The sequence below is a fragment of the Chaetodon trifascialis genome, chromosome 7, assembly GCF_039877785.1.
Source record: "Chaetodon trifascialis isolate fChaTrf1 chromosome 7, fChaTrf1.hap1, whole genome shotgun sequence".
Classification (NCBI taxonomy): domain Eukaryota; kingdom Metazoa; phylum Chordata; class Actinopteri; order Chaetodontiformes; family Chaetodontidae; genus Chaetodon; species Chaetodon trifascialis.
Genome location: NC_092062.1, coordinates 18,728,695 through 18,740,727, shown reverse-complemented (window position 1 = coordinate 18,740,727; position 12,033 = coordinate 18,728,695). Strand labels below are relative to the sequence as shown.

Below are 12,033 nucleotides of genomic sequence, written 5' to 3'. Positions count from 1 at the left end.
ATAGCGTCTACACACCCCAGGTCCGTAAGGTCCAACGCTGCCCTCTCTACTGCTAAGATCAACTCCAATGTCTCTTGTGGCTGGTGATTTTTTACAGCAGGTCGGGACTGTAGTTCCCACACGATTTCCTCTGCTGTTTGCACTTAATCACCATACCGGTTTTCTAGTTCTCTGAAGAGATCACTTGCGTCTCTGCAGCGTGACAGTCTGAGTTTATTTTTCACAACCTCATTTATACTGTCCAGCAAATGAAGTTTCTTGCACTCTCGTGACCCCGTAGCTTCTCACCCCTGTCACTGCTGCCACTGTCATTGTGTTCTGTACTGTCCCACTTTATGTGCTCATTTTCCCATCGGCATGTCCACTCATCCATCAGTTGCTCCTTGTTCTCTTTCAATGATGAGTTCATGGAGTTTCCTATCCAGTTTGCTTCTTTCGACCCCTTGCTGCGACCACAGCACTACTTTATCTTTCCCGAATGCCTTAGCTTGATCAAAAGCAGACTCAAACTGTGTCACAAGTGCATCTATGTCAGGCACTGCATACTTGGACCACAGCATTTTCATGACTGCTTTCTCAGTTTCCAGGAACTTTTGCTCATTGGCATCTCTCCTTGTCAGGGCGTCCAGTGACTCACTGCTGTCACCTGTTGAGTGTGCCTGCCCTAGTGCATCAATATATTCATTACTGGCATCAAGAAGTTTATCGTAATCATCTCTCAGTCTTGTTAATTCTTCAGCCAATCAAAATCTCGTAAACGGTCAGCGCTGACACTAAGGCAGTTTATTCGTGTTGTAAAGTTCCGTTCTGAATTTGAACGCCTCTTTTTTAGGCTCTCTAGATCTGGCTTGTCATCCGCCAATTCATTTTCCCCAGGTGAACTGAATCACTAGAGTCACTTTAGCAACAAATAATTGTTCAAGAAATCCAATTTGTGCAAAACGAACGACTCGTCGGCATGATCTGTTCAAAAGGAATGACACGCCCGTGAACGACACGTCACTGTTGATAACGTCTTTTGTCGGATGTTACGACAGGCAGCTACGTTGTACACAAGTCATTCTTCCGTTACCGTCAAGCATTAGCGGCTATACGATCCAGACAGCTTTACCTGTGGTTATGCTGATTACCCAATCCTTTGACGGCCCCGTTAGCTCTTGGCTTCGACTGCCCGTTGTAGTAGCGTTGTTGACAGCCGGTTCCGCTCCGACTCCGGGTCTCCGGTGTTTCCAGCGCCGGTCCTCAACGATCGCCGATCTCCACTGGGGTCCGTGTATTTGCTGGCACGGCTCCGACGGCGGTTTACAACTGTCCAGATTTTTATTAAACTACCCGCTATAGTCTAATAAACTCCCCACTGGAAGGGTAACCAGGACAAGTACGGCGGATACAACTCGAAACTTTTCTTTCTCACTTCTCCGTTTAATGCGCACACACACAAAAAACATTCGTGCGCTAGTTAGCTTGCCTACTACACTAGCCTACTGACGTTTAACTTGCCAGTTAATCAGACAGATAAATAGGTTGTAAACCTGCAATGCAAGCAAAAAACAGGACCCAGAATTAACCACTGAAAGTTCACAATTATTCCCGTCTTGAATAATACTAACAAGGCCAGCTCACAGTCACCTACCGACAAGGCGCACCGGTCCTGACGATCAATCAAATCAATGAACATTAGTCATTTGCCCTTACTGCTGAACTGCGCATGCTCCACCCACACAGGCTAGAGATTAAGAAACTATAGTTAAACAAAACTCAAAATAAGACAGTGACCAACATCGCAGTGGCCTGGTTTGAATAGCATATATAAAATACACAAAACATGCCTATTACTTTAGGTGCATTCTATATATGTACAGTAATATTTTCTATAACTGGAAAGTTCTACAATGAGTTAAGGCAATGAATGGATGGAAGGTCTTGATGCTGTGTTGTGGCAAATGCTGTAGCTTAATGTTTACAGTGGCTGCAAAAGTCAGAAATCCAAAACACCACGTACAGAAGGTGCTGCAAAAAAGCCAGACAGTCACACGATGCTCATTCGCACCCTGGTGTTACAGTATATCGTTAATGACACAGACCCACAACCTTGGCCTCACACATACCAGAGCCATAATATTTACCATTGACCAAGGCCCCGAAACACAGCACATATGTTGCAGTGGTCCACATGACAACTTAGCAGTTAGCTGGACCTGTAAGAGCAGAGGCATGGGAGAAAAGCAGCCTGTGCAGCGCACAGAACAACAGGCCTTTGTCTGAGTTCTGCAGGCCAGCCTGGCATATCAGTGTGGAATGAGTGAAGTTGGTTAGCTCGCTGCAGGGTTAGGACATCCTCTAGAAGCTGGGATGTTTGTTTAACAGCGCCCACTCTTTCAACGAGAGAGACACGAGTTTTGTCACTTAGGCCTTCTTTTGCATCGGTTTTACTCTTGAATCAAATGAAAACTGAAGAGTGAAGCTGTTTCAACAAGCAGTTTGCAGCTCCTGACAGGTGGGACAAGGTGTTAGGTGTAGTTATTTCCAGATCTGCCATTGTAGTTTGGTTAATCTGTTTTCCGCCTGTGAATAGGAGCATACGCGTGTGGGCGCCGACACGTCTCAGGACATCCAGCTGTTTGGGATCGGTATCCAGCCAGAGCACTGCTTCCTGGAGCTCTGCCCAGATGGTGATGTCACACTGATGCCCATAGGGAACGCCAGGTGAGCTACTCTTCAACTACCTCTGGCCCAGTGTGCCTATCTCTGTCTATCTCTCTGTCGTCTCTCTCCTTCATGGATGACTGGACCTCAGTGTTTCACATGACCTCACTGCACAGGAATCTATGATCTCGCTTTGATATCAGAGCCATGTCCCCCTCCCGCTACAAAGACGTTGTTCCCTCTGAATTAGTTTTCCCTGTTTAAAGATGAAGATTATAATACCGTCTGACATCTCCATTATTAGACTTGAATTCCTCTGTTCTCTGCAGGACCTGTGTGAACGGGACAATGATTGATTCCTTGGTGCACCTGTGGCACGGGGATCGCATCTTATGGGGCAACAATCACTTCTTCAGGTATAAGGCTGTTCAGAGTGTGGCCACGTTCAAGCGTGTCATGAAATGGAAAAGTCACTGACTGGAGGTCTTGTTGCTCTGCAGGATTAATCTGCCTAAACGAAAGCGGCGGGACCGTTTGAAGGAGCTGGAGCGAGCTTCTCCCAGAGAGAGCTTCATTGAGGCAGACGTGGAGACCGCCAGCGAGGCCTCTTCTGAGCAGGACTACAGCTATGAGTTTGCCCAGATGGAGGTCATAATGAAGACTCTGGGGAGCAATGGTATGGTTAAGATAATCTGTCTTCTGCAATCTACGTTATCCTTTAGGCTTTCAGGCCACAGCTGTATGCAGTGTGTGTTCCACTTAGGTTTCAGCGTGTTCCAGCTGCTCTGACCAAATAATAACATCTTTTACTTTACTGTTTATTTGAATTACTGTGAAGCAATGCTCGGCTCTTTGTTTTTCTCTTGATCTTGGAAATGCTACTTGTTATAATGTTAAAATCTAAACCGTTTCATGCACATCTCATGAGCCCTTCTCTTACATTTATGGTACTATGGTAAGCACTGAAGTTTATTCGAACAGAGGTTACATTTACAATATTCATAATAATAGGAAATAAACATGATTATATTATACATCAGGCATAATAAGAAGTAAACATGATTACAAATACATGTGCCATAAAGTTATTCAAACATGAGTATTCATTTGATATCTACCTTCCCTCATATTTGATATTTGATTTGATTGAATCCAGATTTTTGTGGTGAGATGCAACCTGGGTGGAGCTGAGGTCAGAGAAGTTTTTGCGTTAATTATTAAGACAGTTACTCTCAAAATTTCCGAAAATGGTGGAAAATGGGCGTCACGGTTTTTCTTGGGCCCACACTGACAACAGTCCAAGCCCAAACCCAGTACATGCACAATAATTTTACACTATTATTCCACATATGACAATATTCTGAATGTGATTTGAGTCATTGTTAACAGCATCTTCTGTTAAAATGCTCTAAATGAGGCCTTGTTGGAATACATTGGGGCTTTGACAGCAGTTTATGACACACGTCCTCTTGCCTGTTTGTGGTCAGCTCTGTTGCCTGGCCAACAGCTTGCAGGGCTCGGGTAGAGATGCACGCACGAAAGAAAATCCCATGTTTGTGGTTGGAAGGAGAAACACTCGCTTTTAAACAACTCGGTATATTGTCTTTTTCATAGCAAGTTCAAAAGCCAGAATATTTTGTGCAAACGTAGCCACTGATGATTTACAATTTCTTTTATTTAACATCTATTTGTGGTTTTTCTGTTTGCTGTTCTGCTCCTTTACTGAAGAAAGTCGGCCCTGTGCTGCTCCTGCATAATAAAACCTCTGCATTACACTGTGAAATTTGTTGTTTTTCATGTGTGTAGACCCCATGCAGAACGTGGTCCAGGTGCTGGAGAAGCAGTACCTGGAGGAGAAGCGCACAGCTCTGGAGGAGCAGAGGATGATGTACGAGCGAGAGCTGGAGTCGCTGCGGCAACAGCTGTCTCCCGAGAAAACACCGCAGCACCACCGCAGCAGCAGTGACCGCCTTACTTTCCCGACGCACACGCCACACAGCAAGCTGCGACTGTGGACAGAGGAGCGGTTAGTGGAGGGATACTGTTACTCCGTGTCGCTTTGAAAACAAAGTGCATTCACTGTGTGGGGTCTATGAAGTTATATGAACATGAAGGGGTCAAATTTGTCCCCAGACATAGAGTCGTTTAAGTGTCTCACATGGATATTATTTGAGTCGGTCACTTCCTGCAGGTTTATCAGTGAGGCGTGAGGCTTTTAGGATACTATATGGAGTTGAGACCAGATCTTGACAATGAGCAGGTATATAGAATAAACATTGCTCCAGTTCCAAACTTTCCTCAGACCTTGACACCATAGCAGCGTGTATTGTGCTGGACCAGGCCATTGTAGCAGTGAGCTCATATTTGTGTAATTGATAGCTGGTTAGAGGGCCAAATCTGGCATCTGTGACTCTTCTGCTTAAACATCACATGTTTTTAAAGTTGAAGTTTAGTCAATCATCTGCTGTTTGTGTAAGAGTGCCTATAGAAATCCACACTGAGGGTACATAACAGCTGACAGGCCTTCGTCTTCATGGCTGAATGATCTCTGTGTTCTGTCTTGTGTGTGTGTCAGGGATGAGCTTTTCCGGCAGAGCCTTTCTCGACTCAGGGAGCAGGTCGTGAAAGCCAACACCTTGGTGCGAGAAGCCAACTTTTTGGCAGAGGAGATGAACAGACTGACTGACTATCAGGTCACCCTTCAGATTCCTGCAGCCAACCTCAGCGCCAACCGCAAGGTCAGAGCCTCCAGCAATCGCACAAAACCACCACCACACCACAGATGCAGATTTTATCGTCCTCAGTTGAGTGTGAACAGCTATTGGAATATTGGAAGTGTCTAAATCTGTTAACATGCTTTTATACAGCGTGGAGTGATAGTGAGCGAGCCAGCCATTCAGGTGCGGAGAAAGGGGAAGGGGACCCAGGTGTGGACCATTGAGAAGCTGGAAAATAAACTGGTAGATATGAGAGACCACTACAGGGACTGGAAAGAAGGCACAGAGGAGACGGTAAGAAACAGGGCTTCAGAAGCAGGAAAAGATGAGTAGAAAAGATTTTTAAAGCATCATCCTGCTTATTCTGGTGGTCTTCTGTATTTCTCAGTATAACAAGGCAAACAGCAATCAATGTGACCCGTTCTATGAGGCGCAAGAGAACCACAACCTGATAGGAGTGGCCAACATTTTCCTGGAGTGCCTTTTCCATGATGTCAAACTGCAATATGCTGTCCCCATCATCAGCCAACAGGGAGAGGTAAGGGGACACCAGCACACAGATTAATACACAGATGAATTATTCATGGAGCAGCTTTCCAATACTCTTGCTATATGAGGTCGATATTAAAGGATGATGCGCATATATTTAAAAAGAATAATGCGCTACTTGAAATTCATCACCAAAAGGTTTAGAAATACAGATGATTAAGTACTAAAAATCCATTTTTAAATAGCTCGGGCACATATGTATGAAGAGGCAGTAGACCACTGAAGACAGTTTGGGACATTTTTTTGAATAGGAGAGACGATGTCTCCCTCTCCTGTGCGTGTAGGTAGCAGGCAGGTTGCACATTGAGCTGATGCGAATCAGCGGAGCTGTACCAGAGCGCCTGTCTGGGGGAGACGACTCATCCGAGAACTCCAGTGAGAGCAGCTGCTATGAAGTGATGGACACCAACGGGGAGATCGTCCACATGGCCAAGAGGCTCACCTGCAGGGTAAAAGGTTTATTTTTGTCTGCAAATGCACATGGGAGGTAGACTGCCACAGTACATCAGCGCTCAGTGACTCAGCTTCATCCCGTCTCTTTGCTGCAGGTGCGGATCAGGGAGGCTACCGGTCTGCCGCTCAACCTGTCCAACTTCGTCTTCTGTCAGTACACTTTCTGGGAACACGGTGAGCCTGCTGTGGCTCCTCCCATGGTCAGTCCAGACAGACCTTCCCCTCGAAGCCCAGATGCCCAGTTTACTGTCCAGTTTGATCACTGCAAGGTGAGTGAAAGGGAGCTGCTGTTAGTGATAAGTATTTTCAGGTGGTTATAGACTAATAAAAACACACATATTCCACTTCTGCCATACTTAGCCAATAGAACTCCATAAATTTATGTTCTTCTTGCTTTTGTTAACTGCTTTTATTTTCAACTGTCTTTGTGCAGGACTATGTTGTGCATGTGACAGATGAGTTTTTGGAGTTTATATCAGATGGAGCATTGGCCATAGAGGTGTGGGGTCACCGCTGTGCTGGGAACGGACGTTCACTCTGGGAGTTAGACGCACTGGAGGCCAAGACTCAGACGCTCCGAGACAGGTACATATAGCAAGTGTTGGACTTTTGCACATGCAGACACACACAGACCCGGACATTTCACGCCTTACTAATCTCGGCTGTTTAGGTGGAATGAGGTGTCTCGCAGGATCGAGCTGTGGATTTCCATCCAGGAGCTGAATGAGCAGGGAGAGTACTCATCTGTGGAGCTGCATCCTGGGAAAGACATCAGCACAGGAGGAGTCTTCCAACTCCGACAGGTCTGAGCAGAACTATGAGCAAGCTTCCCTTTAGGTCAAACTGGCTGCACTACACGAAACACACACTTAAAAGGATGATTATTATTCTAAACGCCCTCGTACATGTTGTACTTTGAGAGTGCAGCTCTGGAAGCAGCACTCTGATGTTGAATTATGGGGATTTGTCCAAGCAGGGTCACTCCAGGAGGCTGCAGGTGTGTGTGAAGCCAGTCCAAAACTCAGGCACTCTGCCTCTGCTGGTGGAGGCTGTGCTGTCTGTCTCCATCGGCTGTGTGTCTGCTCGCTCCACCAAACTACAGAGACCGCTCGACAGCTACCAGGTCTGTAATAGCTTAAGTACACATGTTTAAACTCTGGAGCTATTGGGATGATAATGTGTCTGTAACTGATTCTGTATTAAAGCACTACAGTGTTTTGGGTACATTATGCTTGTTTTCCTGCCAGTGATATACAATATTACACTGATTTAGCCAAAGTACATTAAGTCCGTCTCTGGTTTTCATGCCATGACTGGTTCATCTGGATAGTTGGCAGTGAGTCTAAAGAAGGCCAAGGAATGTACAAACTCATTAGTTCCCTGTTTGTTCTGTTAACATGCACTGATATGCCCTGAGTAGAAAGGAAGCAATGAATTCTTTTCTCTTTTATTTTCCCATTTCTGAATAACTATTCAATTCTGGGGCTGGTGATTGTTTTTAAAGGGATCCATCGCTCAAAACATATAAACTTGGATGTAGATTGCTCTTTTGCGTCACTGAGCAATGAGCTTTCATGTCGGTGCCTTTTCTGGTTCCCCACATTTGACTGAGTTTGTTCTCTCCTGCCAGAGAGAGGTGGAGGACGATGTGGATAGTTATCAGGTACCCTCTCGGTGTCCTCCTGCTGCTGCTCCCCCTGTAGTTCACTCTGCAGCATGAAGGAAACCCAGCTGACCGTGTGTTTGTGACTAGGCCTGTTGCTGAGGGCATGTGAGGCAGGAGGCAGAGGGCTGTGCCTCTACCAGCTAAACAAGTGCTTTATTAAACATCAGCTGCACATGATGATTTCTGATGCTGTAATTATCAACCATTCTTTGGCAGCCCTCTACGCAAAATCCAGTCCCACCCATGGCTGAGCTCCCAGCCAGCAGTCTGTCTGTCAGGGATCTTGTGCCACTCTCTCTTGCCTTTACCCTCAGGTTGTGCGCACTAATGCTACTGTTTGCTTGTCACTACTGAAGAGCTGCAGGAATAAAAAGCCTCACTTAATCACACAGGCATTGCATGGCTGCATGATTACAGTACTTTGCATGGTGGAAGTGTGCTGACATCAGATGCGTTATATGATTGGCTCTGAGGCCTGTTGGTTACTGTGGACTTTTGCAAAGAGGAATCTGTTCTCTGTGGTTCCCCCATGGAGTAATCTGCTGTGCATCCAGGTAGGACTTTGGGTGGCGGCTGTGGCTGCATGTGTGGACATATTGGTGTGCGCATGCAAGTGTGTGAGTGTGATTGGAGAATTTGACCATAATTGTTTTGCAGTCACAAATGCAGACTTTGAAGGCTTTGATTTTTAACACCTTGGTTTTGGGTACTTTTACCAGGATTAGCTTGGCTTGCCTGTTACAAGCATTAAGGAGCAGTTATGGTTGTCCCTCAAAAGATCATCCCTGTGCACCCTCACTTTGCAGTGTTAATGCCTCACTGTGCCCTGCAGCAGAGTCTCTGCCTTGCTGAGCCAGCTGGCACTGATTCTGCTCTCTGTCTGCTTCCAGGAGGAAGATCTCAACTGTGTTCGAGAGCGCTGGTCAGAGGCCCTGATCAAACGACGGGAGTACCTTGATGAACAAATCAAGAAAATCATCAACAAGCATGGTGAGTCCCAGAGTTACAGCTACCACATGCTGGAGGACCTGCAGGGTGGCTGCTGTATGTTTTTGTATTTTGTCCATGATGAAACTCGTCCTCATCCTCATTTGTGTATCCAGAGAAATCAGAGGAGGATATTGAGCGTGAGGCTCGGCTGGTGGAGCAGTGGGTCGGCCTGACAGAAGAGAGAAATGCGGTGCTGGTACCCGCACCAGGCAGTGGCATCCCTGGAGCTCCTGCAGACTGGTGAAAACACAAACACACTTCTTAGCACATGTCAAATTGACTTGGCTTGCAGCCCTTTGCTTTTTTCACCACTAACCTCATATTGAACCCCTTGTAGGACCCCACCTGCAGGAATGGAAGCTCACATCCCCGTGCTCTTCCTGGATTTAAATGGTGAGGCAGGCTCACTCTTTAAATAACTGATGTTTCACAGCTTCTTTTCAGGCTGTACGAACACTAACTGTCTTTTATGCCACCAGCGGATAATCTGACAGTAAATGAGCAGCTGACCGGCCCACATGCTGCAGGCGTTAACTCTATCCTGCCCAAGGAGCATGGAAGCCAGTTCTTCTATCTGCCCATCATCAGGCACAGTGATGAGGAGGTGAGCAGTGGGTTTGACTTGAACGCCCCCCTGTGGTCACAGCGGGAACTCTGGGAAACATGCACAAGCACCAATGCAGACGTAGTTTCATTGTGTGTGTCACATGAGCACCATACAGTCCTTGGCTTGTAAAGTTGTAAAGTCTATGCATAAACATAAAGTTTTGGTTTTCCATTACTTCCTCATCCGCTACTTGTGTTGTGTATCTTTGTCAAAATACATATGTGTAAGCCACCAGCAGTCCAACAAAGGCTCTTTGTTGAATTTTGCTGATTTTGCTGCTTTAGTTGTTGCCAGAAGTTCTTTTTTACAGATAATTGCACACAGACAAGAGCACTTTAGGGCAATATATTTTTTCCTACAATTATGTACATAATTGAACAATTACACAGTTTAGTAATTGCATGGCGTCATGCATGGCAGCAAGCATTTAATGGAAAGGTCGTCTTAATTTTCCTTTGATGTTGAGCAGCAGCACTAATCATAGAGTAATCACTACAGTCTTTACTGTGCTGATGTGTCATGAGACGGTGATTTTTCTGCTCATTAGCCAACTGTTGCAAACTCAGAGCTATAGCCCACCTACATGGCTGTAATTCATGTCTGTGTGTGCAGTTACAGCCGACCAACGCAGATTCTCTCTCTGTAGACGACTGTGAAACCACATTAATAAAAAACAACTCCTCTAATTCACCAGGTGTCTGCACTGTGCTCCTGGGACTCATCCATCCATGATTCCGTGCACCTTAACCGCATCACGTCTCCCCATGAACGCATATACCTGATCATCAAAGCCACAGTGCAGCTCAGCCACCCTGCCTCCATGGAGCTGGTGGTCCGCAAGAGGATCGCTGTCAACATCTACAACAAGCAGGTTAATACAAAAGGGGCCAGATTTAAGCAGAGGAGGTCAGCCCACAGCAGAGGTGGGCTTTAAAGCAGTGGATTGAGTTTTGATAATTAACTTAATTTTGATTTGTTTTCCTGCAGAGTTTCACTCAGAGTCTCAAGCGAAGAATGTCCTTAAAGAACACGCTTTATTCCTGTGGTGTGACTTATGACATCGTTTCCAACATACCAAAGGTACAGCTCTGATTCTCTGATCACTAAAGGCTAACAAAGGCTGCTGTCTGGATGTGTGACAATTAACCAGTGCGGTGTTTATCTTCATCAGCACGTTTCCGTGTTTTCTCCCTCTTCCAGGCCTCAGAGGAGCCAGAAGAAAGGGAAACCTTGGCCCTCATGGCTGCTCGCGGGGACAGCGAGGAGACTCAGGATGGAGAAACCTACATAGAGAAATACACACGGGGAGTTCTGGAAGTGGAGAACATCCTCAGTCTGGAGAAGCTACGACAGGTATTTCATTCATCTTTACACATGTACTTTTTAGTAAAGAACGCCAGTGTTGGGGGTCCTGTAAAGATGCACCTGTCTTGTTTTTTTTCCCTGAAGGCTGTGACAGTGAAGGAAGCGCTCACTGCTAAGGGGAGACACCTAAGAAGGAGTATCAGCACACCAAATGTACAGCATGTAATAAATGCATCACTCACTGCACTTCCCACCGAACCACATGGAACCGATTATTACTCAATAATACGACTATGATAACATGTTGTTTCTTGCTCTCCAGACTTCATGCAGTAAAATAGACCTGACTGGGTGTGAGGATGAAGACTGTAAGGTCAGTCATTTGTTTCTTAACACGAAACTCAGTCTGCAGTTAGCTTTTTCATAAGCAGTGGTGGGAGAAGTAAAGGTGGAGCTGAATTTAATGACTTTATATACTGCTCAGTATCTTACAAATTTCCCTCCTTCCCGCCTTTCAAGGTGTACAATACAGTAGAAGAGAGTTTTTTAGCTGCATCTTTACTTAAACCTTTTTCTACTTTCCAATATAAGTTGTGTAATATCTTTTAGGACCACTGTGATCATGTGGACAGCACCAACTGCAGTCTCCAGGAGGGCTCGCTTTGCAGCACGCCCATCAAAAGCAAGGAGAATCCAGGTAAACCGCAGAAACAGCAAACGTGTCACGACTTTCATTTGTGTGAGAAACAGCGTTTGTGGTGCTACATCAGAACCGCTGAATCTTCCCGCACAGGTTTGGTTCCAGAGAGCCCCACGTTTTTCAACTCCAGCCCCTTTAAAGTCCTTTCCCCTCAGCCACCCAAGTTCCTCAAGTCTCTGCTGCCTGTCAAGGAGGAGAACAAGGCGAAGAGAGCCCTGGAGGCCCGGCCGCTGCTGGGACAAGAGGTAAGGAGGAAGGAGTTACATTCACTCTTTCTCAAGAGGAGAGTATTCATCTCTTTTTTTGTCATGTTGTTCCCTTCTCCCTTTCTTACAATCCCACATATCCTGTCTGTCAAACACCATTTTTACATGTTACCATGTCACTTACTGTATCAAAT

The 12,033-nt window shown here is 45.8% G+C and overlaps 1 protein-coding gene across 8 annotated transcripts in view; it reads left to right on the top strand.

Moving 5' to 3' along the window:
- Positions 1 to 12,033, top strand: part of kif13a (kinesin family member 13A) — a 37,318-nt gene that overhangs the window by 19,953 nt on the left and 5,332 nt on the right. For 5 of the 8 annotated variants that reach the window (XM_070966171.1, XM_070966176.1, XM_070966172.1 and 2 more), the window contains exons 14-37: positions 2,576 to 2,706; positions 2,976 to 3,062; positions 3,147 to 3,322; positions 4,453 to 4,672; positions 5,222 to 5,384; positions 5,514 to 5,657; positions 5,752 to 5,901; positions 6,197 to 6,361; positions 6,461 to 6,634; positions 6,799 to 6,950; positions 7,036 to 7,168; positions 7,342 to 7,488; positions 7,996 to 8,028; positions 8,922 to 9,021; positions 9,135 to 9,261; positions 9,359 to 9,414; positions 9,501 to 9,625; positions 10,323 to 10,499; positions 10,616 to 10,708; positions 10,829 to 10,981; positions 11,078 to 11,155; positions 11,256 to 11,306; positions 11,543 to 11,630; positions 11,727 to 11,878. In XM_070966171.1, the coding sequence (XP_070822272.1) occupies positions 2,576 to 2,706; positions 2,976 to 3,062; positions 3,147 to 3,322; positions 4,453 to 4,672; positions 5,222 to 5,384; positions 5,514 to 5,657; positions 5,752 to 5,901; positions 6,197 to 6,361; positions 6,461 to 6,634; positions 6,799 to 6,950; positions 7,036 to 7,168; positions 7,342 to 7,488; positions 7,996 to 8,028; positions 8,922 to 9,021; positions 9,135 to 9,261; positions 9,359 to 9,414; positions 9,501 to 9,625; positions 10,323 to 10,499; positions 10,616 to 10,708; positions 10,829 to 10,981; positions 11,078 to 11,155; positions 11,256 to 11,306; positions 11,543 to 11,630; positions 11,727 to 11,878 (3,075 nt within the window). The remainder of the gene's footprint in view (positions 1 to 2,575; positions 2,707 to 2,975; positions 3,063 to 3,146; positions 3,323 to 4,452; positions 4,673 to 5,221; positions 5,385 to 5,513; positions 5,658 to 5,751; positions 5,902 to 6,196; positions 6,362 to 6,460; positions 6,635 to 6,798; positions 6,951 to 7,035; positions 7,169 to 7,341; positions 7,489 to 7,995; positions 8,029 to 8,921; positions 9,022 to 9,134; positions 9,262 to 9,358; positions 9,415 to 9,500; positions 9,626 to 10,322; positions 10,500 to 10,615; positions 10,709 to 10,828; positions 10,982 to 11,077; positions 11,156 to 11,255; positions 11,307 to 11,542; positions 11,631 to 11,726; positions 11,879 to 12,033) is intronic. The other 3 variants (XM_070966177.1, XM_070966174.1, XM_070966173.1) reach the window with 2 other exon arrangements.